This window comes from Dipodomys merriami, unplaced genomic scaffold (genome assembly GCF_024711535.1).
Source record: "Dipodomys merriami isolate MVZ:Mamm:240054 unplaced genomic scaffold, mDipMer1.0.p SCAF_62, whole genome shotgun sequence".
Lineage (NCBI taxonomy): Eukaryota > Metazoa > Chordata > Mammalia > Rodentia > Heteromyidae > Dipodomys > Dipodomys merriami.
Window position 1 is genome coordinate 5,099,326 of NW_027206202.1, and position 27,918 is coordinate 5,127,243.

General features: G+C 47.7%; 1 protein-coding gene across 4 annotated transcripts; it reads left to right on the forward strand.

Moving 5' to 3' along the window:
* On the forward strand, positions 1–26,609 carry Ears2 (glutamyl-tRNA synthetase 2, mitochondrial). Of its 4 annotated transcripts, none has more exons than XM_070004329.1 (9): positions 1–270; positions 3,713–3,868; positions 6,360–6,549; positions 10,589–11,061; positions 12,882–12,990; positions 16,174–16,327; positions 16,426–16,556; positions 21,996–22,131; positions 23,181–26,609. In XM_070004329.1, the coding sequence occupies exons 1-9, from the start codon at positions 132–134 to the stop codon at positions 23,262–23,264; spliced, it is 1,572 nt and encodes a 523-aa protein (XP_069860430.1). In that variant the 5' UTR covers positions 1–131; the 3' UTR covers positions 23,265–26,609. The 4 variants fall into 4 exon arrangements, with proteins under 4 accessions (XP_069860430.1, XP_069860432.1, XP_069860431.1 ...); XM_070004331.1 differs by having other exon boundaries at positions 23,185–26,609; XM_070004330.1 differs by having other exon boundaries at positions 16,447–16,556.
* The last annotated feature ends 1,309 nt before the right edge of the window (positions 26,610–27,918 follow it).

Consider the following 27,918-nt stretch of genomic DNA (forward strand, 5'->3'; position numbering starts at 1 on the left):
TTTTTTCCCGCTCAGACACCTGCGACTTTAAGGGGCGGGGCTGAACGCGCTGTGGCGAAAGCGGATTGGCTGCAAGGAGCTTCCCGGAAGTGTCGCAGCGAAGCAGCCTCACGTGTGCGATCCGGCTCCACATGGCGGCGCTCCTGAAGAAGCTGCTGGGGCCCAAGACAGCCCTAGCGGCTTCGAGCCGCGGCGTGGGACGGCGGGAAGCGAGCCTGGGCATCGATGCCGGGGTCGCGGTACGAGTGCGGTTCGCACCCAGCCCCACAGGTAACCTTGGCGGACGTGACGCGGCTGGCCGCGGCCCACCGCCCGGTCCCCGCCCTCCCAAGGTCCTCCCCGAATGGCTTCCGGTGCTGTCAGTCTGCGGGCGCCGCGCGGACCCCATTCACAGAAGCGCAGGTTGAGGCCCGGGAGGCCCGCCTTGCCAGAAGGTTCTTTTGTGTAGGACCGTACTACCATGTTTCCAGGCTCTTGTTCTCGTGCATTCAGTAACCGTGTATTGTGGAGTGGGAACCACCAGGTAGACAGGGGTCATCGAAAAAGTCGAGGCCCCTGCTCTTGAGAAGCCTTCACCACCATTGACATCTAGAAAAAAAAGCACCGAGATGCGGCTCTAGTCGTAGAGCGCTTGCATCGAATTTAAGTCCCAGCACCACCCAAAAAGATGTTGTGTTTTGTCGTGGGTCATGGGGCTTGAACTCGGCCTGGGCTCTGTCCTGAGCTTTTTTTTTCCCCCCCCTAATGCTTTAAGCGACTTCCGTTTTTCTGGTGCTTAATTGGAGATGAGAGTCCCATAGCCTTTCCTGCCTGGGCTGACTTTGAACCATGATTCTCACCTCAGCCCCCTGAGTAGCTAGGATTACAGGCGTGAGCCACCAGCGCCCGGCTTCTAAAGACTTGTTTTTTAACTTTATGGAAGTTATTTTACAGGTACATGTGCTATTTGGAAAAATGAAGCAGAGTAGATTAGGGATTATGTAGGGTGCTCTACAAGGCCTTGCTGAAAGAACATTTGAGCTAAGACCCAGATGAAAATAAAAAGATTACTCATGGGGGGGCTGGGAAGGTGGCTCAGTGGTAGAGCACTTGCCTTGCATGCTCGAGGCCCTGGGTTCGATTCCTCAGCACCACATAAGAAAAAAGCCGGAAGTGGCGCTGTGGCTCAAGTGGTAGAGTGCTAGCCTTGAGCTGAAGAGCTGAGGGACAGTGCCCAGGCCCAGAGTTCAGGCCCCACGACTGGATCCAAAAAAAAAAAAAAAAAAAAAATTACTCATGGGAAGTCTGTGGGAGGAACCTGGGCAGTGGGAATTGTTAAGTACACAGGCCTTGTGGTTAGATTCTTAGTTTAGTAAGCCAAAGGAAAATGGAGAACCAGTATATATTCTCCTAGAGATCTTGTCAGCCCCTATATCCCTGACCACATGAGTCCCACCCAGGCAGCCTCTGCCCATTGACCATCTGATTTCTTTTCATCTCTTTGTGCCAATACTGGGCTTGAACTCAGGGTCTGGAGGATGTCGCTTGGCTTTTTTGCTCAAGGCCAGCGCTCTACCACTTGAGCCACAGCTCCACGTTCGGGAACATACCAAATATAAGCTCATTTCTTTTTATTACTCAAAGTTGCTAGTTGCTAAAGCTCACTCTGTTTCTATGTTTACCTGTTGTGAATTGGCAAGTTTGCAAACCAGCACGGTACTGAATGCCTTGCTTTGCAAAACACTCCCATAGTGGGCCAAGGCCTGCAATTTTTTGGATCCAAATTTCAGTCATTGCCAAATCCTTGATATATAATTTGGTTACATTACTTCACCTTTCTTGAGTCTCAGTTTTGCCATCTGTCAAAACAAGGCTAATAATAGTACCTGCTTCTTGGGTTTGAGCCAGTTCAGCTGAACCACTTAGCAAGATCTATACCTGTAGAATGCATTTAATAAACAATAAGATTCAACTTCTCACTTTTTTGCTGATTTGCTTGAAACACCCAACTAGAAAAGGCTGTTGATTGCACACAGATAAAAAAATCTTTGTTTATTTGTTTTTTTGTTTTGGTTAGTGGCAACTTGGTCTGGACATTGTCCCTGAGCTCTTCAGCTTAAGGCGAGTGCTTTACTGCTTGAGCCACAGCGCCACTTCCGGTTTTCTGGTTAATTGAAGAGTCTCACAGACTTTCCTGCGTGGGCTGGCTTTGAACTGTGATCCTTAGATCTCAGCCTCCTGAGTAGCTGGGATTACAGGCACGAGCCACTGGTGCCTAGCTTACTTTTGTGTTTGTTTGTTTTTTAATCATTCTCGCAGATCAGGAAATTGAAGCTCATGTAAGTTAAGTAATGTGAGGCACCAATGGCTCATGCCTATAATCATAGTTACTCAGAAGGTCCTAGCTACTCAGGAGGCTGAGATATGAGGATCGTAGTGAACTGCCAGCCCAGGCCGGAAAGTCCGAGAAACTTTTATCTCCAATTAACAGACAAAAAGCCAGAATTGGAAGTTGTAGCTTAAGTGGTAGAGTATCAACCTTGGGCAAAAAAAAAAAAAACAAGCTTGGGGGGGAGGGGGCTGGGAAGTGGCTCAGTGGTAGAGTGCTGCCTCCCATGCATGAGGCCCTGGGTTCGATTCCTCAACACACATAAGCAGAAAAAGCCCAAGTGGCATTGTGGCTCAAGGGGTAGAGCGCTCGCCTTGAGCTGAAGAGCTGAAGGACAGCGTCCAGGCCCAGAGTTCAGGCCCCATAACCAGAAAAAAAAATGCAAACAAACAAACAAACAAAAAGAACAAAGCTGGGCGCCGGTGGCTCACACCTGCAATCCTAGCTACTCAGGAAGCTGAGATCTGAGGATTTCGGTTCAAAGCCAGCCCGGGCAGGAAAGTTCGTGAGACTCTTATCTCCAATAAACCGCTAGAAAACCAGAAGTGGTGCTGTGGCTCAAGCAGTAGAGCTCTCGCCTTGAGCTGAAGAGCACAAGGACAGCACCCAAGCCCAGAGTTCAAGCCCCAAGACCGACCAGAAAATAAAAAAAGAGAACCAAGCTTGGGCCCTGAGTTCAGTCAGCACCAGCCCTGATAGATATACAAAAATTTCAAGTAGACACAATTCAGATTGTATGGTAAGGATAGAGTACAATGCGTACTGTGCTTTTACAGTATTTAAAATGTGTTGTTTTCCTGTAATTGGCATGTTTTTTAGTGGAGCGCATTGTTAAATTTGTGTGCAAGCTATATGGCTCCAATGAATAATTTTCTTTTGCTTGTCCTTTAGCTGGAACTTGGCCTTGACACAAATACAAAAATAGTGGCAGTTGGTTTGGGAGAGTTGGTACGTTTTATGTGTGTATCTCCACCCTGGGGCTGCCCCTGAGCTTTTTGCTCAGGGCTAGCATTCTCCTACTTGAGCCACAGCTCCACTTCTGGCTTTTGGGCCCTAAATGGAGGTAAAAGTCTCATGAACTTTCCTTCCCTGGGCTGTCTTTTAAACTGAGATCCTCAGATCTCAGCCTCTTGAGTACATAGGATTACAATCATGAGCCATGGGTGCTTACATTTCACATAGCTTGGAAACCTGGTGGTTGTCTAGTTCGAGGATGAGGCTCCAAACGCTGTCCATCCAGTGGCCAGCTGTTTGAAATTGCTTAGGACATCCTGTCCTGGGCAAAGCTGTTTGCCCCTTGCTGGGGCCTTTTTCTGTTAGGGCTGAGCCATTCTCTTCCACCAGGGTTCTTGCACCTGGGTGGTCTCCGCACTGCTCTCTACAATTACATCTTTGCCAAGAAGTACCAGGGCAGCTTCATTCTGAGGCTGGAGGACACAGATCAGACCCGTCTGGTGCCTGGGGCGGCAGAGAACATAGAAGACATGCTGGAGTGGGCAGGTAAGGCTGTTGAGTTTGTGGGGTCCAGGGTGGAGGATGGCAAGGAGTTCATGAGGTGCCAGAAAATGCTGAGGTCCAAGGCTGAATTAGGATTCCTGATACTAAAGCTTGAACTCAGGGTCTGGGTACTTTAACATTTTTGCTCAAGGCTAGGGCTTTATTATTGGAGGCATAGCTCCACTTCCTGCTTATGCTGGTTAATTAGGGATAAAAGAGTTACATTTTCCTGCTCACGCTGGCTTTTAACTGCATTTCTTAGATCTCTGCCCCCTGAGTTGGTAGGATAATAAGCATGGGCCACTGGTACCTGGCTTGGTGTCCCTGTTCTAATTGCAGAATTGTTAGGTCCATTCCCTATGGGGACCAGGCAGGAAACAGGCTACATGGGAGTTGGAGGACATGACCTCATCCAAAGGACAAAGTACCTGTGAGCCCCAACTACCACTCCCATAGGAATGCAGGCTCAACTTGTCCAGTGTCCAGATTCTAAGAAGAGCCAGAAATCCAGATGTTTTTATGAATACTTCCTATTGTTCAATCTAGGTTCTGATTTTTTTTTTTAACCATACCGGGTGAGCAAAACAAAGTGTGTATAGTCTCTGAAGTGGATCTTCAGGTTAGAAGTCCTGAAGACAGTTAGGCTGAAGGAGAACAAAGAGGAGTGTGTCTCCTTGTGTGTCCACACAAACTTCTGCAGGCCTGCCTAGGACGGGCCCTGCTAGGTGGCATGACCACTGAAGGAAAACGGCCCTATGAAAATACCAAGACTAGGGATATGTATTCTCCTCCAGGTAAATTACTCACTGGATTCTGAGGCCCTGGAGTTCTGAAATCCATTTTCCTTCTAGCTTCTCTACTAGGTTTCAGCCCATATTCAGTTGAGATTATTCAATAAAGGAACCAAGATCACTTACTATGGTCCACAAATCTGTTTCACGTGCTTGAGACTAGTGTCTATGCAAAGAACCAGGGCATGACAGAGAGAGGATATAAGCAGACTTGTTCTTGTTTTTTGTTTGTTTGTTTGTTTTTGCTTTTTTGGGAAAGTTCTTGCTCTCTAGCCCATCTGGTCTCAAAAGGAAGATCTACTTGGTTAAATATCCTGAGTGTTGAGATTGCAGGTATGCAAGCCCCACACTGGTTAGCCATTGTGTCATTTTGTGTGTGCGTGTGTGTGTGTGTGTGTGTGCGTGTGTGTGTGTGCGTGTGTGTGCGCGCGCGCGCTTTCTAGTATTGGGGCATGAATTCAGGTCCTGGGCACTACCCTGTAGCTTTTCACTCAAGGCTGTGTTCTATCACTTGAGCCACACCTCCACATCTGAATTTTTGGTAGTGAATTGGAGGTAAGAATCTCATAGATTTCCCTGCTCCGGCTAGCTTCAAACTGCAATTCTTAGATCTCATCTTCCTGTGTACTGAGATTACAGGCATGAGCCACTGTGGCCTGGTTAAGGTAGATGCATTTTTAATTTTTAAAAGCGACTTCATGCAGATTTCCATAGTGGTTGCAGTAGTTTACATTTCCACCAGCAGTTTATGAGGGGTGTGTGTGTGTGTGTGTGTGTGTGTGTGTGTGTGTGTGTGTGTGTGTGTGTGTGTGTGTGTGTGTGTGTGTGTGTGTGTGTGCGTGCGTGCGTGTGTGCGTGTGTGTGTCCTGGGGCTCATCCCCCTTAATACAGTCTTCAGGGTGGCCAGCATCCTGGACCCAGTATCATTATCCTGTACAAGCTCTGTCACAGGCAGAAAGGGCAGACGGGGCTGGGAAGGTGGCTCAGTGGTAGAGTGCTTGCCTTGCATGCATGAGGCCCTGGATTCCATTCCTCAGCACCACATAAGCAGAAAAAGCTGGAAGTGGAGCTATGACTCTAGTGGTAGAGTGCTAGCCTTGAGCTGAAGAGCCAAGGAACAGTGCCCAGGCCAGAGTTCAGGCCCCACAATCGACAAAAAAAAAAAAAAAAGGCAGACAGAAGAGCAGCCAAGCCTGCAGGCTCGATCTCCATCCTTATACCCTCTCTCCATCCACTGCTGCAGGCCTGGACTAGTTTCTCCTTCACAGAGGAAACAGTGGGTAGAGAGGAAGTTGGTGTTGGGGCACCTCCACTGCCATTTGACTTCTCAGGTACCAGGAGGTGACCTGGAGGCCTCAGCCCCTCTGTGCTTTGTCCTATAATCTCCAAAGTGAAAACCTAATAATATTGATTATTGGGATTATTGGGAGCCTGGAAAGGTTTGGTATGAGCTGTGTGTGTGTGGTGGTACACAGCTGTAATCCCAGATAATGAGGGAAGCTGAGATAGGAAAATAGCCATTTACAACCAGCCCAGACAAAGATACCAGACAGTGCCTGAAAAAAATCAACTAAAAACAGAAGGACCTGGAGCATGATCAAATGGTAGAGGGGAACAAGGCCCAGAGTTGAATCCTTAGTGTGTAAAGTGCCTTGAGAAATGAATGGGACTGAGTGCTGTGTGTTTCTCCCTCTGCTCCTCAGGCATCCCCCCTGATGAGAGCCCCCGACGGGGCGGTCCCGCCGGGCCCTACCAGCAGTCCCAGCGGCTGGCCCTGTATGCCCAGGCCGCAGAGGCACTCCTGCGCTCCGGAGCTGCCTATCCCTGTTTCTGCTCCCCACAACGGCTGGAGCTCCTGAAAAAGGAGGCCCTGAGGAGCTACCAGACGCCCCGGTGAGTGCCCTGGCCAGTGCTCTGTGTGCCATCAGTGCTGCGTAACAGCTGCCCCCACACATAAGCGCCCTGTCAGTTTCTATGAGTGGGGGTCTAGGCAGGGCTTAGCTGGGTTCTTTGGCTCAGTGTACTTTTGCCATTTGGGTCTCAGCCAGGCCTGCAGGGGCTTGAACTCAGGGCCTGAGTGCTGTCCCTGAGCTTTTTTGCTCAAGGCTAACACTGTACCACTTGAGCCACAGCTCCACTTCCAGCCTTTTGGTGGAGATGGGAGTCTCATGGACTTTCCTGCCTCAGCTGGCCTTGAACTATGATCCTCAGATCTCAGCCTTCTAAGTAGTTACTGGTAACAGCTCATGGCCTGTGGTTTTGGGGAGGAGCTTCCTCCACCTTCCTTCTAGGCTATTGGCAGGCCTTTGGTACCAGGTAGCTATTACTGGACGCCATTGGTTCCTTGCCACATAGGCCTCTCCAGAGGGCAACTCACACATGGCAGCTCTTGCTCAGAGAAGACAAGGGAGAGAGCAAGCGGGTCCACAAGATGGAAGTGGAAGTGACATCCGGTCATGGGTAGAAGGAAGGCAGTAGGTCCAGCCATACTCAAGGGAGAGCATCCGTTCATGTGAGGAGCTGTCTCAGGCTGTCATTTTAATCACGTTTATCATTATTTTTATTCTGGACATTTTTTTATACTTGAAGTAACAAAATCTATGAAGTCCTGTGTTTTAATGTACAGTGATATGATACTCTGTAGTACAAAATACAATGTACAGAAATTTCTATCAAATAAACCTAAAGAAACACACTTGAGCCAGGTGCTGGTGGCTCATGCCTGTAATCCTAGCTACTCAGGAGAACTGAGTATTGCAGTTCAAAGCCAGCCCAGGCAGAAAAGTCCCTTTGAGACTCTTAGCTCCAATTAACCACTCAAAAACAAGAAATGGTGCTATGGCTCAAGTGGTAGAGCACTAGCCTTAAGGCTCAGGAACAGTTCCCATGCCCTGAGTTCAAGCCCACAACTAGAAAAAAAGAAAAAAAAAATACACGTGCTTTTTACAGTTGGGAATTTAAGTTAGAAAAATTTGCTTTATTTGTAAAAAAAAAAAAATCACATTATTTTAAAAGGTAAAACTTTTATGTGTTTAAAATGTCCAGAAAGATTCAGGATGAGTTGTTCTAAGCCTACTTGTGGCCCTCACTTCCCTTTATCCAACATCTGCTGTTGAACTTAATTCTCTATATACACTGACCAGTGTTCTTGTTATCTCCTTTGCCCTAATTGGTTACACATAATGTGTTGTGTGTCATTCCCATACTATCTTGAAGGTTGGCTTCATACCAGTCCACAATTCTTTTTTGGGGGGGTAAGAGGGAGGTTGGTCGTGGGGCTTGAACTCTGGGACTGGGCTCTGCCCCTCAGCTCTTCAGCTCAAGGCAAGTGCTCTACTACTTGAGCCACAGAGCCACTTCCGGTTTTCTGGTGGTTCATTGGAGATAAGAGTCTCATGGACCTTTCCTGCCTGGGCTGGCTTTGAACTGCAGTCCTCAAATCTCAGCCTCCTGAGTAGCTAGGATTACTGGTGTGAGCCACTGGCACCCAGCTCTAGTCCACAATTCTTTTTCTTTTTTCTTCCTTTTTGTTGGTGTTGGGGCTTGAACTCAGGGCCTGGGCGTTGTCCCTGGGCTGTTTTGCTCAAGGTTAGCATTCTACCACTTGAGCCACACACAGTTCCACTTCCAGTTTTCTGGGGTTTAATTGGAGATGAGAGTCTCAGACTTTTTCTGCTTGGGCTGGTTTTGAACCTTGATCCTCATATCCATCTGAGTAATTAGAATCACAGGTGTGAGCCACCAGTGCCTGGCTCACAATTCTTTTTTTTTTTTTCCCAATTTTTTTATTGTGATTAAGTGGTTACATAATTTCCCCAAATTTCACAGTATTGTGGGACAGTGATGCTTAATCACAATTCTTTCTTTTTTTTTTTTAAATTTTATTTTATTTGTGAACATACTGTACAGAGGGGTTACAATTACATGGGCAGGATAATGCGTACATTTCTTACCAAGCATTGCAGCCTCCTCCTTTTGTTTACCCTTCACGTCCCTTCCCAGCCTCCCCCCTTCCCCCCAATCCCAATCCTTCTCCTTCCCCCACTTCCCCCCCCCACCCCCGCACCGACGTTGTAAAGCTCGTTTTGGACATGACAACTTGTACTTCTCATTGTTGCAACAGGTCCACCTGTATCCTTAAACAACTGGTTTTTCCTTATCTCCTCCTCAAGTTATTCTGACATCAAATATAGTGAAAGCAGGGGTTATACTGTGGGGGATCACAATTCTTTCTTATACTCACTTAATATTCCATGGTATGCATATACCATCTATAACTTAGTCGGTTCCTTATTAATGGATCTTTTTGTCATTTCTCATCTGTTATGGTGACATTTTACCTGTGTGGTGGTTGTAGAATGACAGGGTCAGTGTATAGTGGTTCATGCACTAGTTAGCAGGAACATAGCATGAAAGTTCCACCTTCAGTGAACTATTGGACAAGGGCTCAAATGTTTGTACATGCATTACAACATCAACTGTAGTGTTGGTTTTCTGAGATAAGATCACGCTTTGTAGCCCCGGCTGGCCCAACTTGTGATCCTCCTGCCTCAGTCTCCTGAGTGCTGGGATTACAAGTATGCATTACCACACCTGGCATTGCTTTTTTTTTTCTTTAATATCATAAGCAGTGTATAAATCCATTGATAGAACTAAATGATCACATCATGGGATCTATGCAGCCATCTATATCTGTTGATTGAACATTTCACTGTGTCAAAGACTGAACGTACATTTACATTTGTGCATCACCTAGGACAATTGAATACAAATAAGGGGGCACTTTGTTCAGACTGAAACAGTGGAATGCCTAGAACTCTGGCCAGTTTGAGCCTCCTGGGGATCTGGTAACACATAGCTTCCTGTTCACCTGAGATGTACATTTCTGACAGCCTCCCAAGTTGGACTGGTGCCAGGTGTCCATATACCCCATTGAGTAGCAGGAGGGAAACCACACAGGCAGCCTCCCTCTCCTGCAGAACTCTGGGGTGGGTGACAGGTTGCTCAAGATACTAGGGCTCCATTGTGGCTTCTTTCCACTGCATTGCCTTCTCCAAACACAGCACCTCATAGGAAAACATCCAAGGAGGGCTGAAAGCAGGGATATGAGGATTTAAGAAAGGATCTAGCTGGGCACCATGGCACACATTTATAATTCAGGAGGCTGAGATGGAAGGATCACAGTTCAAGGCCAGCTTGGGCCAAAAGTTCACAGGTCCTCATTTCAACAGAAAAAGCTGGGTGGGTGTGGTGGTACGTGCCTGTCATTCCACCTATGGGGGAAGCATAAACAAGATGGTGGGTCAGGCCTATCCTGGCAAAAAATAAAGATCCTATCTTAGAAATAACCAGAACAGGGGCTGGAAAGGTGACTTAGTGGTAGACTGCTTGCCTAGCATGCATGAAGCAGCCCTGGGTTTGATTCCTCAGTACCACATACACAGAAAAAGCCTGAAGTTGCGCTGTAGCTCAAGGTAGAGTGCTAGCCTTGAGCAAAAGAAACTCAAAGTTTCTTCTTGTGACTATTTCTTAGCTTCATTTGGAGAGGAAAACCTTTCTTAGACCTTAGCCCTCCCCTACTCACCACATGGAGTTTTCTGCCTCTTAGGAATAGAAGAGGGTCCCCTTCCCCCTTGGACTGCTCCCTGGCACTGGGTCCTGGGATTGCAGGCTTGGCTGTAGCGATTGTGACTTCACCTTGGTCTCAGCACTTGCCACTTTTTGGCAGCAAAGGAAACGGGGAATAGCTGGTAGACGGTAGATATCAGAGTCTGCTCCCTTGCACAATCCCGCCTTACCATTGCTCTCATTTTGGACAGAGCATAATGAGATAAATGCCTGTCCCAGAGTCACACCACAGTCAGAGGCCAGGGAGGGAACTCATGTACAACCCCGGGTCTCTTATCAGGTATGCTGATCTGCTTCCCAACAGGTATGATAATCGGTGCCGAAACCTGAGCCAGGCACAGGTAGCACAGAAACTGGCCACGGACCCCAAGCCTGCCATCCGCTTTCGCCTGGAGGAGGAGGCACCAGGCTTCCAGGACCTGGTGTATGGCTGGAATCAGCATGAAGTGGCCAGCGTGGAAGGGGACCCAGTCATCCTGAAGAGTGATGGCTTCCCCACATACCATCTGGCCTGTGTGGTGGATGACCACCACATGGGCATCAGCCACGTGCTGCGGGGATCTGAGTGGCTCGTATCTACCTCCAAGCACCTGCTCCTGTACCAGGCCCTGGGCTGGCAGCCACCTCGCTTTGCCCACCTGCCCCTGGTCCTCAACAAAGATGGCCACAAGCTCTCCAAGAGGCAAGGGGACATTTTCCTGGAGCATTTCATGGCAGCTGGCTTTCTGCCAGATGCTCTTCTTGACATCATCACCAACTGTGGTTCGGGGTTTGCAGGTACCTGTGCGTTCACGTTGACACAGTTGAATGGTACAGAGCAAGGGCTTTGCTCCCTGCCAGCCTCATGATCTTAGACCAGTTCTTTATGTTGTTGGTGGTGGTGGAGCTTGAACTCAGGGCCTGGGCACTGTCCCTGAGCTCTTTTGCTCAAGGCTAGTGCTCTGCCACTTTGACCCATAGCACCACTTCCAGTTTTCTGGTGGTTAATTGGAGATGAGAGTCTCACGGCCTTTCCTGCTCAGGCTGGCTTCTAACCATGATCCTCAGATCTCAGCCTCCTGAGTAGGAATACAGGCATGAGCAACCAGCACCTAGCTCAATCCATTATTTTATACAGTACTTATTGTGTGGGGGCTGGGGCTGGAAATTGAGCACACTGAGTCTAGTTCTTGCCTTCAGGATGCTTAAAGCTCCTTGCTTTAGCTGAATTGTGATTGTGAGGATAAGAGTCTCCTTCACAATAGTTAGTGGGGACTCACTGAGCTCAGTGGATGTGAGGCACCCCTCCCTGTCTGCCACTCAGTAACCCCCACTAAAAACCTCATGATGACTGCCACTATACAGATGTGCTTCCTAAGTATTGCAGATTGCTCCATGAATCTCGTTCTAGACTCAGCCCTTAAATGTGGCCCAGCACTCAGCCCAAACCCTGATGAATCAAGCACCAAATGTGATGACCTCATGGGGCAAGGATTTTTTTTTTGTGGGGGGGAGGGGGTGCGTCTACTGGGGTTTGAACTCAGGGCTTTGCACTTTCTAGGCAGATGCTCTGCTGCTTGAGCTACCATCCCCAGCCCAGGACAGGGAGTTCTGAAATTGTATCAGTAATCATCTGCTTACTGTTCTTCTCATATTTCATGTAGCTTCAAATAGCCTTAAAGGATCCAGGTGCTGGTGGCGCAGGCCTTTAATCCTAGCTACTCAGGAGTCTGAGGCCTGGAGGATTGTGGCTCAACACGAACCCCAGGCAGAAAAGTCTGCAAGAATCTCATCCCTGAGGGCTGGGAAAGTGGCTCAGTGGTAGAGCGCTTGCCTTGCATGCCTGAGGCCCTGGGTTCGATTCCTCAGCACCACATAAGCAAAAAGAAAAAAGCCGGAAGTGGCGCTGTGGCTCAAGTGGTAGAGCGCTAGCCTTGAGCTGAAGAGCTGAGGGACAGCGCCCAGGCCCAGAGTTCAGGCCTCACGACCAGACCCAAAAAAAAAAAAAGAAGAATCTCATCCCTGAGTAACTAACAAAATGCTGGACTGGAGGAGTGGCTCAAGTGGTAAAGCATGAGGGTCTGAGTTGAATCCTCAGTACAACGAAAAGAAAAAGTTCTTGGGCTAGGAAGGTGGGTCAGTGGTAGCATACTTGCCTTACATGCATGAGACCCTGGGTTTGATTCCTCAGCACCACAAAAGCAGAACAAGCCAGAAGTGGCGCTGTGGTTCAAGTGGTAGAGCGCTAGCCTTGAGCTGAAGAGCTGAGGGACAGCACCCAGGCCCAGAGTTCAGTCCTCATGACCAACAAAAAGAAAGAAAGAAAAAAAATTCTTGAGGGGTAGTTATTTGTTATTCCCACACTTTGTAAGATGCTGAGAAGGCTTGGAGAGGTGGAATAACTTGCCAGAGTCACACAGCTAGTGAGGACATGGCATTTCAGGTCTGTGCCTGCACATAATGGCTTCCAGCTCCACAGATGAGAGCAGCTGCTTATAAGAAGTAGCTAAGCAGCGTCCAGCTAGACTGGGCGACAGAGTAAAGAAGGAAGTAAGGGAGAGAGGGAGGGAGGGAGGGTGAGAAGGAAGAATCTAAGTGGTTGGTTGGTTCACTTGCAGAGAACCAGATGGGCAGGACGCTGCCAGAGCTGATAACACAGTTTGACCTGAGCCGAATTACCTGCCACTCAGCCCTGCTGGACCTTGAGAAACTCCCAGAATTCAACAGGTAGGTGGGAATGGTGTCCCTCCAGTAGAAAAGGTCTTTCCTGCCCAGTTCTCACAATGAAAGTAGAGTGGACTCTGGAGTCACCCACACTTGACTCTGACTTTGGGTGTGCTATCTACTGTTCCATGTCACCTAAATTTTTCAACTTTATTTTCTCTTCTCGAAAACAAAGAAGAGTTATTTTACTACCATTTTTATTTTAATTTACTTATTAGTGCTATACTGGGGCTTGAGCTGTCCCTTAGCTTAAACCAAGTCTAGCACTCTACCACTTGAACCACAGCTCCACTTCCAGCTTTTTTTTTCCCCCCACTGGTTAATTGGAGAAAAGCTTCAGACTTTCTTGCCTCAGCTGTCTTCAAATTGTGATCCTCAGATCTCAGCTTCCTGAGTAGCTAGGATTACACTCATGAACCACAAGCTCACATCTTTTTTAGTGGTTGTAATAATTATCTTTTGCCACAAATACATGCAACTGGGGCTGGGAATGTGGCTTAGTGGTATAGAGTGCTTGTCTAGTATACATGAAGCCCTGGGTTTGAGTCCTCAGTACCACATAAACAGAAAAAGCCGGAAGTGGCGCTATGGCTCAAGTGGTAGAGTGCTAGTCTTGAGCAAAAGAAGCTCGGGATCAGTGCCCAGGCCATGAGTTCAAGCTCCGGGACTGGGGAAAAAAAAACATGCAACTGTAGTATTCAAACGTATATTTAAAGTCATGTCCGAACACAAATACTTGTCAAGTTCAAACGTGTGCAACAGGTTATAAAAGTATTACAGAAAATAGAAGAGGTCCCAAATGATGTAGTAAGAAGAAAGAACGTTGCTTAGCATTGATGAGCAGATAGCTATTTTCCAGTCTATTTAGACATGTAAGTAGAAGCTGTTAACGTGTCTGGAAACCCAGACCAAAGCCCACATGGTATTCAAAAACAGGTAACATCTGGATTCTCCTGTGGACTAGTAGGACAGTCTTGTATTTAGATTTTCTGTCTGGCCTTGGCCTAGAGCCTGTCAGTGGAAAAGAAGTCTCAGAGTAGATGAGGGAATGAGAGCTTCATGAACAGAGAGGCAGGCTGCTCCCCTCTGAGCACTGCCTCAGTTCTCACTGGGAAAAAAAGGTGGGTCTTGTCCATCTTGATTGTCAAAGACTTCAGTTTTATGGGTAAAAGTAGAAAATTCATTTGCTGAAGCAAAATTTGCATAGGCCTTGAAGGTCAAGCTTCCATTTTCGGAGGCCCTGAAGGTCAAGTTGCCATACTGTCTCTTCAGCTCTGTGTATAACATTTTACCCTCAAGCTCTTTGTAATGGATAACCTAGGTCCTGAGACCACCAGTAATCACCTAGAAGTACACAGCGCAGTAGGTGCCCCTGAGGATGGATCCTCCTAGAAACGCTGATTGGCATTGTCAGACAGGGTGTGGGCAGGGTGCCTGGAGGCAGCAGTAGCAGCAGGGGCAGCAGCAGCCATGGCTGCAGGGCGGTTGTCATAATTAAATGTTGCATACAGGTGTCTTACACAGTCCTGGCACATGGACAGTGTTCCTTAAACAGCAGGCACTGATTTATCATTATGGTTTATATTCCTGGACACTCACTCTTTGCATGAACCTGGTTGACACCCACAGCCTAAAAGCATCTTCATTTAGCATCCTTCCTCATGCTTCACCCAGCCACAATGAGCACTGTTTTAGGCCACTGAGTCTGTATTTCAGGTGCTTGTTATTTCAAGGTAGACCTTCATCTTGAAAGCTAATGTCATGACAGTTCAAATGTTGACCTGACTTAGCCAGGCATCTATGGTCAGTCAGGTTGTCTTGGTTCCTTCGGCACTGGTTTAGGAACAGGCTCTTGTCAGTACTGAGAACTCATAGCAATTGCATCGGTTCTAATATGACTGTTTCTCTGACTTCTCCCAGCAGACCTGCGAGGACAGGTAAATGGTTTTGCCCTGTGTTACCAGGACAATTTGAATAAGTAACTTGAGTCACACCGTAATGGACATCTTTTATATAGGGTGTGTTCAAGTAAATGTCGAATCGGTGCCTGTGTACTTGCACCTTTGTTGTCATGGAGAAAGTGGTATTTGAGGGAAAGATGGAATCAGGTCAGGATGCTTTGTGGTCTCTAAAACAGGCAGACTTTGCTGAGTGTGAGTCACTGAGGGATGGAATGTGAGTACTGATGCCCACAGGCTTAATGCAGCCAGAGCTGTTGTGTCCAGATGTTTCTGTAGTCAAGCCACTGGTGTGATTATTTCATAAGTCATAGTAGGTTAGGCACTGATGGCTCATACCTGTAATCCTACCTACTGAGGGGGATCATGGTTCAAAACCAGCCTGGACAGAAAAATCTATGAGACTTATGTCCAACTAATCACCAAAAAGCTTGGAGTGGAGTTGTGGCTCCAGTGGTAGAGCAATAGCCTTGAGTACAGAAGCTCAGGGACAGCACTCAGGCTCTGATTTCAAGCCCAAGGGACTAGCACTAAAAAATAGATAGATAGGCTGGGATGGTGGCTCAGTGGTAGAGCGCTTGCCTTGCATATCTGAGGTCCTGGGTTCGATTCCTCAGCACCACATAAGCAAAAAGAAAAAAGCCAGAAGTGGCGCTATGGCTCAAGTGGTAGAGCGCTAGCCTTGAGCTGAAGAGCTGAGGGACAGTGCCCAGGCCCAGAGTTCAGGCTCCAAGAACAGATCCAAAAAAAAGAAAAAAAATAGATAGATAGATAGATAGATAGATAGATAGATAGATAGATAGATAAAAGCATAGCTGGGTGCCAGTGGCTCATGTCTAATCCTTGTTACTCAGGAGGCTGAGATTTGAGGGTCAAAGTTCAAAGCCAACCTGGGCAAAGTCTGTGAGCCTTATCTCCAGTTCACCACCAGACAACTGGAAGTGATGTGTGGCTCAAAGTGGTAGAGTACTAGTCTTGAGTAAAAAGAGGTCAGGGGCAGTGCCCAGGCCCTGAGTTCAAGCCCCATGACTGAAAAAAAAAAAAAAAGGAAGGAGAAGCATGTTATGGAACACCTGGATTCTTCAATAAATCATTTCCTAAGTGTAAAGAACAGTTTGATGGTAGCACGAAGGCTAGCTCTGTGATGTGTCATCCTTCGAGCCCCCACCCAGCGCCCTGGGGGAGCCTTGGAGTCAGCAGCCCAGGAGAGCCCCTTGACTTCCTGCAGGCTGCACCTCCGTCGACTGGTGAGCAGTGACGCCCAGAGACGCCAGCTGGTGAGGAAGCTGCAGGCCTTGGTGGAGGAGACTTTCGGGAGCCAGCTGCGAGATCGTGCTGTCTTGGACCCCGCGTACTTGGAGAGGATCATTCTGCTGCGACAGGTGTGGGGCTGGGGCCCTGGTTGGTGGAGCCATTCCTTCCCCTTCCAATGCCTGAGGAGCCCTGTTGGCAGTGTAGGCTGTGACTGCCACTTCCCCAGGGCCACGTGTGCCGCCTGCAGGATTTGGTCTCCCCACTATACTCCTACCTGTGGACACGCCCCACTGTGGGCCGAGAGCAGCTGGGCGCCATCTCAGAGAAGGTGGATAAGATTGCTGAGCGTGTGCTGGGGTGAGTGTCTACAGATCCAGCTCGGGGTTCCATGCCCTTCCCGACTTTTCTCCCTTGACAGCTTTCCCAGCCCTTCCTCTTCCCTGTTGGACCACCCCTCCCACCCCCTTTTTTTCCTCCACCCCCTCATCCCCCTACCCCCACACAGACCCATAGTCCCTGGAAAAGGGCTCACTTGTTGGTTTCTTGGGAAGCAGAGCAACCCAGGGGCACAAGGACATTCCTAAGAATGCTGCACTGGGCTCCATGGCTTGAACTCACCTTCGCTACATTCCATTTTTGCCTCAATAAGTTGTGTGTGTGTGTGTGTGTGTGTGTGTGTGTGTGTGTGTGTGTGTGTGTGTGTGTGTGTGTGTGTGTGTGTGTGTGTGTGTGTATGCTGCACTGGGCTCCGTGTGTGTGTGTGTGTGTGTGTGTGTGTGTGTGTGTGTGTATGCTGCACTGGGCTCCATGGCTTGAACATGGCTTGAACTCAGCTACATTCCATTTTTGCCTCTCAATAAGTTCTTCGTGTGTGTGTGTGTGTGTGTGTGTGTGTGTGTGTGTGTGTGTGTTTTCACTCAAAGGCGATGCTGTACCACTTGATCCATACCTCCACTCTGACTCTTGGCTGGCTAATTAGAAATCAGAGTCTCACAGACTTTCCTGCCTGGGGTGGCATCAAACAGTAATCCTCAGATTTCAGCCTCCTGAGTAACTAGGATTACAGGCGTGAGCCACCGGTACCCGGTTGGGAAATGTCTTTAAGTTTGACGGCTATGTGCCAGGCTGAAAGTTCTGTTGCTGCAAAAGAAAGGGGTACAGCAGACAAGAATGACTGTAGTTCTCGCAGATTTTTATTTCAAACTTAGTATTATGATCATTAGTATTGAGACCTAATTGGATTTTTTTTTCCTACTTGATATATCCCTTTCTTCTTTATTCAGTATTAGTCCTAGGGCTTGAACTCAGGGCCTACGTACTGTCTCGGAGCTTTTTATTTTATTTGCTCAAGACTAGTGTTCTATTACTTAAGCCACAGTTCCACTTCCAGCTTTTTTGCTAGTTAATTGTAGATAAAGAGTTCTCATAGATGTTCCTTCTGAGACTGGCTTTAAACTACAATCTCAGGTCTCAGCTAGGATTATAGGCGTGAGCCACCAGCTTCCTGGTTATGTATTTATTTATTTATTTATTTATTTATTGCCAGTCTTGGGCTTGAATTCAGGGCCTAGGCACTGTCCTGAGCTTCTTTTTTGCTCACGGCTAGCACTCTACCACTTGAGCCACAGTGCTACTTCTGGCTTTTTCTGTTTATGTGGTACTGAGGAATTGAACCCAGGACTTCATGCATGCTAGGCAAGCGCTCTACCACTAAGCCACATTCCCAGCCTGGTTTATTTCTTTTTTAAGTTAACTGACAGGGTGTCCAGGTTGCCCAGGCTGGTCCTAAACTGGACTTAGGCAGTTCTCTATAAGAATCTCAAGAAGCTGGGGCTGGGAAGGTGGCTTAGTGGTAGAGTGCTTGCCTTGCATGCATGAGGCCCTGGGTTCAATTCCTCAGCACCACATAAGAAAAAAGCCGGAAGTGGCGCTGTGGCTCAAGTAGTAGAGCGCTAGCCTTGAGCTGAAGAGCTGAGGGACAGCACCCAGGCCCAGAGTTCAGGCCCCACGACCGGACCCCCCAAAAAAAAAATCTCAAGAAACTGGGATTGCAGCAGAAACAACTATACCCAAATTTGTTCAGAACTTGGAGATCATATGCATTCTTTTCCACAGCTAAACCTGCTCCATAGTAGTTGCTTTTAGCATTACTTTTAGCCCCTCTCCAAATGCTGGGCGTTTGCGTGACTATTACAGAGAACAGCACAGTAATCACCTAGCATAGACATAATTAAGCATGTTTGCAAGTTTATTTCCAAGATCAATCCCCAAGTGCTATTATTAACACCACTCTTAATTTAGGACATTCCACAGCAGGAACTATTAGTTCTGTGTCACCAAGGCTCCTGTCTTAACTCCTCAGCCTGTCATGGGAGAAGATGACAGGCCCTGGGACACCCACTTCAGGCAGGAAAGCTGACACCCAAGTGTTCCAGAGCTGCTCGATCACTAGAAGTCCCTTTGGGGCCCACGCCAAGTGTTGAGCTAGTTTTCATGTGGCCAGAGTTGCCAACAGTGGCCAGCTGGGGCCTGTCAGTCTGCCTTCAGTTCCTGGGCAGCTGCTTTCCTTGATGGAGTAAGAGTAGGAAGAGTGCTGATTTTCTTCCAGCATTGCTTGCTTGCTTTGCTTCACTCCTTTCCTTTCCTTTCCTTTCCTTTCCTTTTTTTTTTTTTTTTTTTTCCCTGCTGGCATTACTGGGGTTTAAACTCAGGGTCTTGTGCTTGCTGGTCTACCGCTCTACCACTTGAGCCACACACCCCCAGCCTCTTGTCATATTCCATTTTATGTTTTTAATATTTCATTATAAAACAGTACTGTAGGGCTGGGAAGGTAGCTCAGCGGTAGAGTGCATGCCTTGCAAGCATGAGGCCCTGGGTTCGATTCCTCAGCACCACATAAACAGAAAAAGCTGGAAGTGGTGCTATGGCTCCAGTGGTAGAGTGCTAGCCTTGAGCTGAAGAGCTGAGGGACAGCGCCCAGGCCCAGAGTTCAGGCCCCATGACCGGCAAAAAAATATATATATGAATATATATATATATATACACATATACACATATATAACAGTACTGTAATGGTGGAGGACCAAGGGAGCTCTCTGGAGTCTTTCTATGTGGGCACTAACCTTACTCTCTCGCCCATATCCCACCTCCCTTCTCTTAATACTATAATACCATCACCTTGAACACGAGAAAATTTGGAAGACATGAGTGTTCAGACCATGGCAAGGATGCAGTAAGAATGGTTACTTTTAGACCAAGCATGATGGTACACATTTGTAATCCCAGCTTATTGGGAAGCTGAGACAGGAAGATTATAAATTCAAAGATAGACTGGGCAACATGTAATTTTTTTTCCTCTTTTTTGTGCCAATACTGGTGCTTAAACTCAGGGCCTTATTCCTTTCCCACTTGAGCCACAGTTCCACTAATGGCTTTTTGGTGGTTAATTGGTGAGAAGAGTCTTGTAAACTTTCTCTGAACTATGATCCTCAGATCTCAGCCTCCTGAGTAGCTAGGGTAACAGGCATGAGCCACCAGTGCCCAGGTGCAATGTAGATTCTGTCTCAAAAACACAGAGAAGTTGGGTGCCAGCGACTCTTGCCTGCAATCCTAGCTGCTCAGGAAACTAGGATCTAAGGGTCATGGTTCTAAGCCAGCCAGGGCAGGAAAATCTGGGAGACTCTTATTTACAATTAATTACTAAAACAAAAAAGCCAGCCGGGCACTGGTGGCTCACGCCTGTAATCCTAGCTACTCAGGAGGCTGAGATCTGAGGATCGCGGTTCAAAGCCAGCCCGGGCAGGAGAGACCGTGAGACTCCTATCTCCAGTAAAACCGGAAAACCGGAAGTGGCACTGTAGCTCAAGTGGTAGAGCACTCGCCTTGAGCTGATGAGCTGAGGGACAGCGCCCAGGCCCAGAGTTCAAGCCCCACGACCGACCAAAAAAAAAAAAAAAAAAAGCCAGAGGGGTGTGTCTCAAGTGGTAAAATGCTAGTCTTTGACCAGAAAAAGCTTGGGGACAATGCCCGGGCCCTGAGTTCAAACCCCACAACCGACTGGGGGGAAAAATGATTTATTTTGTCTTAAACTAAAGGTCAGCTGCTGATATTCTGGCAGTTAGGAAATCTGTGTGCACTAAGAAGCTATTGCTTAAAATCATTCTGAAAGCGGTTTCCTGAGCCAGTAGTGCCCCCTTCTGAGCTGAACTTTGAACTAGGTGCCTGTGGACCCCATCAGTCTGGGCGGGGACCGATGTTTACAACTGCAGTGCTCATAGAATGAGGGGTGGGGCCAGGAGCTCAGCTGGACTGCCAGGAGTCACTGCTGCCCCTACTGGACTTAACCTTGCTATGTGAGTCCCTTCGTGGTAAAAGGAAGGTGCTAGCACGTTGGTAGCAGGACTGTTCCTTGAAGCAGTCTCCTGATTTCATTCTGCTCTACTATGTTACATCCCCAAAGAAATCACTCTCAGCCAATCTTCAGGCTCTTTCAGATACTTTCCTGAAAAAGTAGCCAATCTTCCATTCTGTGTCTTAATGCATCCCTGAGGTGTTGTGTGCTTGTGTATGTGTGTGTTTGTGTATGTGTGTGTTATTGTTGTTTTGTTTTGTCTTATGCCAGTCTTCAATTTGGAACCTGGGTGCCATCCCTAAGCTTTTCTGCTCAAGGTTAGTGCTCTACCACTTGAGCTCCACCTCTGGCTGTGTGTGTGTGTGTGTGTGTGTGTGTGTGTGTGTGTGTGTGTGTGTGTGTGTGTGTGTGTGTGTGTGTGTGTGTGTGTGTGTGTGTGTGTGTGTGTGTGTGTGTGTGTGTCTGGCTGTGTGTGTGTGTGTGTGTCTGGCTGTGTGTGTGTGTGTGTCTGGCTGTGTGTGTGTGTGTGTGTGTGTCTGGCTATGTGTGTGTGTGTGTCTGGCTGTGTGTGTGTGTGTGTGCCTGCCTGCCTGCCTGTCTGTCTGCCTGTCTGCCTGTCTGTCTGGCTGTCTGTGTGGTTAATGGGAGATAGAGTCTCCCAGACCTCTCTGCTTGGCTGGCTTGAGATCCTCACATCTCAGCCTCCTCCTGAGTAGCTATGATTACAGGCATGAGTCACAAGCACCATTCCCTGAGTTTCTTCTAACAATGTCTCTGAGCTCTTTTCTTTCTTTTTTTTTTTTGGGGGGGGGGGGGTGGGAGCAGTCCTAGTGCTTGCACTCAGGGGCCTGAGCACTGTCCCTGAACTTCTTTTGCTCAAGGCTAGCACTCTACCACTTGAGCCACAGTGCCACTTCCAGCATTTTCTATGTATGTGGTACTTAGGAATGGAACCCAGGACTTCATGCATGCTGGGCAAGCACTCTACCACTAAGTCACATTTCCAGCCCTGTCTCTGAGCTCTTTGATGTAATAAATACTAAAATTAATATTAACTAATCTTAAATTTTTGGATTGAGCTGGATTACTTAATACTCATGAGTACTTAGCATGTGTTCATTTGTAGCATTTGTAGCACCTGTCAGGGCTGACTTCACAGCCTGTGCAGGGCAGATACTGTCAACACTTCCTCTGCACAGGAAGAAAGACATAGCAATTGCAGTGCACATAGGTAGCCGTTACACATCCTTCCAGGTCCCTCTGTGCACCCGCTTGCATGGCTCATGTTATGCACGTAGTCTCTTCTCTTTGGATAGAAGTGATGGGAGATATATCCCCACGCCCCCAACTCCAGGCCTTCAGTGTGAATGTGAGATCATCTGTGATGTATGCCCTCCTACCCACTTGCCAGTGGCCCATGCTGGCTCCTTTTGGTTCTCTTCTAGACTTCTGGAAAGATCTGGTGCGAGCTTCACACAGGACATGCTTAATAGGGAACTGAAGAAGCTGTCTGAGAGTCTGGAAGGCACCAAGCACAGTGAAGTGATGAGACTCCTCCGAGTGGCCCTCAGCGGACAGCCGGTGTGTGGGGCATTGGGCAGGGCTGCTTTCTGGAGCCACCCGGGGCTTGGCTCAGCTAATATTTACTGGCAGGTGCTGAACACACTTTGTGGGAATACAAAGATGGCCGAAGCATTGAGTCACTCAGCAGACTATCATATTTTGAGCATCTTTTTATCTGTATGCAAGTACCGTGCAAATACTATGTGTATGGTAGTGAGTGAAACACATAAAAGCCAGGTACCAGTGGCTCAGGCCTGTAATCTCAGGAGGCTGAGATCTGAGGATCTCAGACAAAAGGCCATGAGACTTCTAACACTAAAATGCCTGAGGTGGAGCTGTGGCTCAAGTGGGAGAACTCTAGCCTTGGCACAAAAGCTCAGGGACAGTGCCCAGGTCCTCAGTTCAAGCCACAAGACTAACACAAAAAGATAACAGTGTGGGAAGGGGTGGCGTTGTCCAGAAAGAAATATTCTTTTTCCCTGACTTACATAACTATAATCCTTTTGTATATCACCTTTATAAGAACAATAAAAAATTAAAAAAAAAAAAAACCTCACAAGCCCATCTTCATGGGCTTCATTGAGGGAACAGATCTATCAGTGGTTTACCTAATGGGAAAATAGGCTCCTAGGACCCAACATCATCCAGGGAAAAGAAGGACCATAAGCACCGAATCTGTAACTCCGTGGTAGAGCACTTACATAATGTGCTGAAGTCCTGGGTTCCATCCCCAGGGCCATCAATCAATCCTAGCTACTCAGGAGACTAAGATCTGAAGATCGCAGTTCAAAACCAGCCAGGTAGGAAAGTCCATGAGACCCTTTATCTTCAGTTAAACACAAAAAAGCCAGAATTGGAGCTGTGGCTCAAGTGATAGAGTGCCAGCCTTGAGGGGAAAAAAACAAAAACAAAACGCTAAGCAAAAGAACACTAGGTCCTGAGTTCAAGCCTAGTACTATCACAAAAGGCAAGCTCCTTGAATACAGGAGGCTGAGCGTAGGTCCTGAGGCAGTTCTAGACATACAGCAATGATTTTGCTTTATTTTCCCCCCTTTTGTTTTTCATAGCAAGGACCCCCAGTGGCTGAGATGATGGTGTCCTTGGGACCCCAGGAGGTATGGGAACGGATCCAGAAGGTTCTTTCCAGCTAAGGAGCATATGTGCAGCACACTGGATATGGCACCAGGATCCTGAGCCCTTGAAACTGCCCTGAGAGGCCTGGGGCCCCCGCCTTGCAGAGGGACCAGGCATGGAGAGTCTGACTGAACTCAAGACATTGATGGCACCCCAGCAGGCCAAGGCCAAGGAAGCCCAGCCCACCGAAGTTTCTCGATTCCAGGAAAGATGTCCTTCTGTATGGACTTCCACACCACATTCCACACAGGGGTTAGGAGCTGGAGCACAGAAAATGCTGCTTTCCAGGACAGTTCAGAGGGCTCAAGTATGGATTTCGTACAACAGAGATTTCTTACAGTTAGAGAAGCTGCAAATCCAAGATCAAGTGTCACAGTGTTGTTTCTCCTGGGCCTCTCTCCTTGGCTCACAGACTGCCATCTTCTGGCTGTGTTCTAAGTCTCCTCCAAGCCCCTGCATCCCTGGCTTCCCTCTGTGTATCCTAATTTACTCTTCTCAGGACACCAGTCACATTATATTACTTGCCTTACAGGACCATACTGCTCTTTAACACTGTGGTCCTGAACATAGGCCTATAACATATGACTGAGCAGTCAGGGGACAGTGTGCACAATTTAGCCCACAGCTTGGCAGTAGGCTGGGCTAATAGATCCAGTAGCTGACAGTTGACACAAGCAGTTGGCCTAACTAGATATTAAACATTATTCAGGGGTTGTAAAGGGAGAAGTTACTCATCGGCCAAGGGAAGCACTTGCTTTTGATGTTAGTCTTCATATGTGGACCTTCGGACAGCCTGTGTTCCTTTCCCCAGAGAGGGGACTCACCTCTCTCCTTTCCCAGTCCTTCAACTGGAGACTTTTCCCCTGCCTGTTTGGTGTCTTCCTTTCTATAGCCACTCCTTTTTTCTGCTATTACTGGAAAGCCTTGTAGATTTCTGAAGGGAATTCTTTCCCCCCTTGGCATCTTAGGTGACTTGGAATAGCTAAAATGAAAAGGAACGGGGAGATAGGGAGGGACTAGGGACAAAGTCTTTGAAGGTTTCTCAAGCTCATGGTGAGCAGCCAGCCTAGAAGCTGCCTCCGCATGGTCAAGGCTGACTTGTGTGACCAGCAGGCCTTGAGGAAATGATAGGAGCTTGACACCAAGGTCATCAGACACCTCGAAGCTTCTAGCTTGTTCCCTTGAATTCCTTATCTTGGTGGTGCAGCTTCTAGGTCAGGAAGACACTGGAGCAGCCCTTTGCAGGGGGTCTTGTCATTGGCCATGTGGGTGAGCCGTGTGGGAAGCTGGTCTTTCTTTCCATCCTAGCCAAGTAGTTGGACGACTACCACCTCCCTGTGAGACCCGGAGCAGCTGGGCAGAGCCCCTCTGGAATGTAAGGGACGAGGCTGTGAAATAGTAAATGTTTATTTTCTCAAGCCACTTGATTTGGGGGAGGAGGGGGTGATTTATTGCTCCAAAGAGATAACTACTGTCTGCCCAGGAGAGCAGGGTGAATGCATTAAAGAGTTTGTTGGGCCTTACAGAGTCCTAACCTTTGTTTTTAAAAAAAAAAAAAAATCCAGGGGCTGGGAAGGTGGCTCAGTGGTAGAGTGCTTGCCTTATATACAAGAGGCCCTGGATTTGATTCCTCAGCATTTACATAAGCAGAAAAAGCCGGAAGTGGCACTGTAGCTCAAGTGGTAGAGCGCTAGTCTTAAGCTGAAGAGCTCAGGGATGGCACCCAGGCCCAGAGTTCAGGCCCCACTACCAACAACAACAACAACAAAAAATCCACCAGAAGCCAGGCGCTAATGGCTTACTTGAAGATGGAGGTTTGCAGCCAGCCTGGGTGGAAAAGTGTGAGCCTTTTATCTCTAATTAACCACCAAAAACCAGAAATGGAGTTGTGACTCAAGTGACAGATCATCAGCTTTGAGTAAAAGAACCAAGTAAGCTCATGAGACCCTGAGTGCAAGCCCTAGTACCACCAAGTAAAGTTCTCTGGTTATGAGCAAAAGAAGTCAACCATCTAATGAAATTCACTGAAGGCCAAAGAATTTTTTGGGGGAGGGAGGAGAGGTCATTCATGGGGCTTGAACCCTGGACCTGGGCACTGTCCCTCAGCTTGTCAGCTCAAGGTCAGTGCTCTACCACTTGAGCCAAAGCTTCACTTCCAGTTTTCTGAGTGGTTTATTGGAGATAAGAGTCTCATGGACTTTCCTGCCTGGGTTGGCTTTGAACTGCAAGCCTCAGATCTCAGCCTCCTGAGTAGCTAGGAGCCTGGCACACCAGAGAATTTATGCCCAGGAGAAGGTAGGAGCCACGCTGCAGTGGTCACTCTGGTCCCTACTGCGTAGTAGGGACATGTGAACCACATGTTTTGTTGTTTCTTTTTCTCTGTTGTATATGTGTGTCTCTCTGAATTTTGGATGTCAGGTTCAGGTTCTGAGTCTAGTTGGCTGAATCCATGTTGCCAGATCAGATCTTAACCAGGACCGAGTAGTCCCTTAGAGACTCTTCTCCAGTGAAGGAAGTATTGCCAGGAAAACTAGGGAGCTTTTTCTAGAAGAGATCATGGAAGACAGGTGTCCTCAACTACATCAGCTCAACCACTCTGCTTTCAGATGGTGCTGTGGAGCTTCATCCTGTCTCACCTCTCACTACCCCGTGACGGGGAATGGGGGGGGGGGGGATATATACTGCCGTCTGCACTGTAGATGGGGAAACTGAGGTTAGAAAGACTTAAGAACACTGATGAAACTATGTTTCGCGGCAATCAGTATTTAAACTAGGCCTGTGACAATCCAGAACCCAAACCCAAATGTTTCCTACCAATTAGCATCAAACTTTGCTTCTAAGACATCAAGAACCGGGTTGGGAAGGTGGCTCAGTGAGTGCTTGCCTGGCATGTATGAGGCTCTGGGTTCAATTCCTCAGCACCACAAAAGCAGAAAAAGCCAAAAGTGGCTCTATGACTCAAGTGGTAGACTGCTAGCCTTGAGTTGAAGAACTGAGGGACTGTGACCAGGCCCAGAGTTCAGGCCCCAGGACCAACAACAACAAAAAGACATCAAAAACCATTATAGAGAGCCAGGTGCTGGTGTTTCACGCCTGTAATCCTAGCTACTCAAGAGACTGAGACCTGAGGATCATGGTTCAAAGCCAGCCCGGGCAGGAGAGTCCATAAAAATCTGATAATGAATTAAGCCAGAAGCAGAGGTGTGGCTCAAGTGATGGAATATCAGTCTTGAGTGAAAAAGGTAAGGAACAGTGTCTAGGCCCTAAGTGCAAGCCCCAGTTCTAACATGTACACACACAGGCAGAGGAGTATATTGGCTGTCTGGGTTTAGAGGTACAGGAAGTGGGAAATTACTGCTTAATGGGGGGCAGTTTGTTTCAATAAACATTAGCTGTTTCCTCATGATCAGCACTCACTGTTGTCTTACTCTTAGAAAAATCTTGGTTGCACCACAGAGAAACATTCTCAGTGACTGAAACCATCAATAAATTTCTTGAAGCTAGCACCGCTGGCTCACGCCTGTAATCCACGGCTCCTCAGAAGGCTGAGATCTGAGGATCATGGTTCAAAGCCAGCCCAAGCAGGAAAGGCTGTGAGACTCTTAGCTCTAATTAACCACCCAAAAGCAGGAAGTAGTGCTACTGTTCAAATGGTAGAGGGCTAACATTGAGCACCAGAGCACAGGGGCAGTGCCTAGGCCCTGAGTTCAAGTTCTGGGACTGGTGCACACACATAAACCCAACCCTCTGGTTTTTGTTTTTAGCATTTTCAAATAAATGAATAAATTTTAAAAATTCTTGAAAGTGGGGCTGGGAAGGTGGCTCAGTGGTAGAGCGCTTGCCTTGCATGCATGAGGCCCTACGTTTGATTCCTCAGCACCACATAAAGAAAAAAGCCGGACGTGGTGCTGTGGCTCAAGTGGTAGAGTGCTAGCCTTGAGCTGAAGAGCTGAGGGACAGCGTCCTGGCCCAGAGTTCAGGCCCCATGCTGGACAAAAAAAAAAAAAAAGCTCAGGGACAGTGTCTAGTCCCTAAGTTTAAGCCCCAGGACTGGCAGGGGAAAAAAATACTTCTCAAAGACCAAGAAAATCAATAGTGAAAAAAGGAAGACTTTTTCTGAAAAGGATGATGGAAAGGTTTGGTGGAGTAAGCTTTTGCTTGATTTCAGAGAATTTTACATACTATGGGTTCTGAGGGATGAGTAAGAGTTTCCCAGTGAGAAGTGGATTATAAGGTTATTCAAGTGGAGGAATGAAAAAGAAAAAAAAGCTTTACAATGTTGGAGATGACTGGAAGATAGAGGGGCTGCTAAGGAACCAAGCAGAACTGAGATCTGAAAGATCTTTCTTTGCCAGTAAAATACATCCAGGCATGATCTGATGCAAATGCAAGATCCTCATTCTAGCCAGGAGTGGGAAGATAAGATTGGCTGATGGTGATGTCAGCCAGGGCCCAGCATCCCCCAATCTCTGCTCTCCTAACTCTGAACCCTAAACAGTCTGGGGAGGTTCTCACAGTTGACTGCCTGAGTCAGGTATCTGCACTTCCTGTTGTTGGCCTGTGGCAGTCTTTGCCTCTAAGCATTGTCCCCTCACCTGGCCTATCTGAGCCTCCATCCCTGCTGGGGAAGTGAGGGACTCTAGGACTAGTGCGGAACTCCAATCTGATTGG

Coding starts and splice junctions, on each gene's coding strand:
- Ears2 (XM_070004329.1), top strand. CDS start 132: ATGGCGGCGCTCCTGAAGAAGCTGCTGGGGCCCAAGACAGCCCTAGCG. Junction 11,062..12,881: donor CTGTGGTTCGGGGTTTGCAG/GTACCTGTGCGT, acceptor GTTCACTTGCAG/AGAACCAGATGGGCAGGACG. Junction 12,991..16,173: donor AAACTCCCAGAATTCAACAG/GTAGGTGGGAAT, acceptor GACTTCCTGCAG/GCTGCACCTCCGTCGACTGG.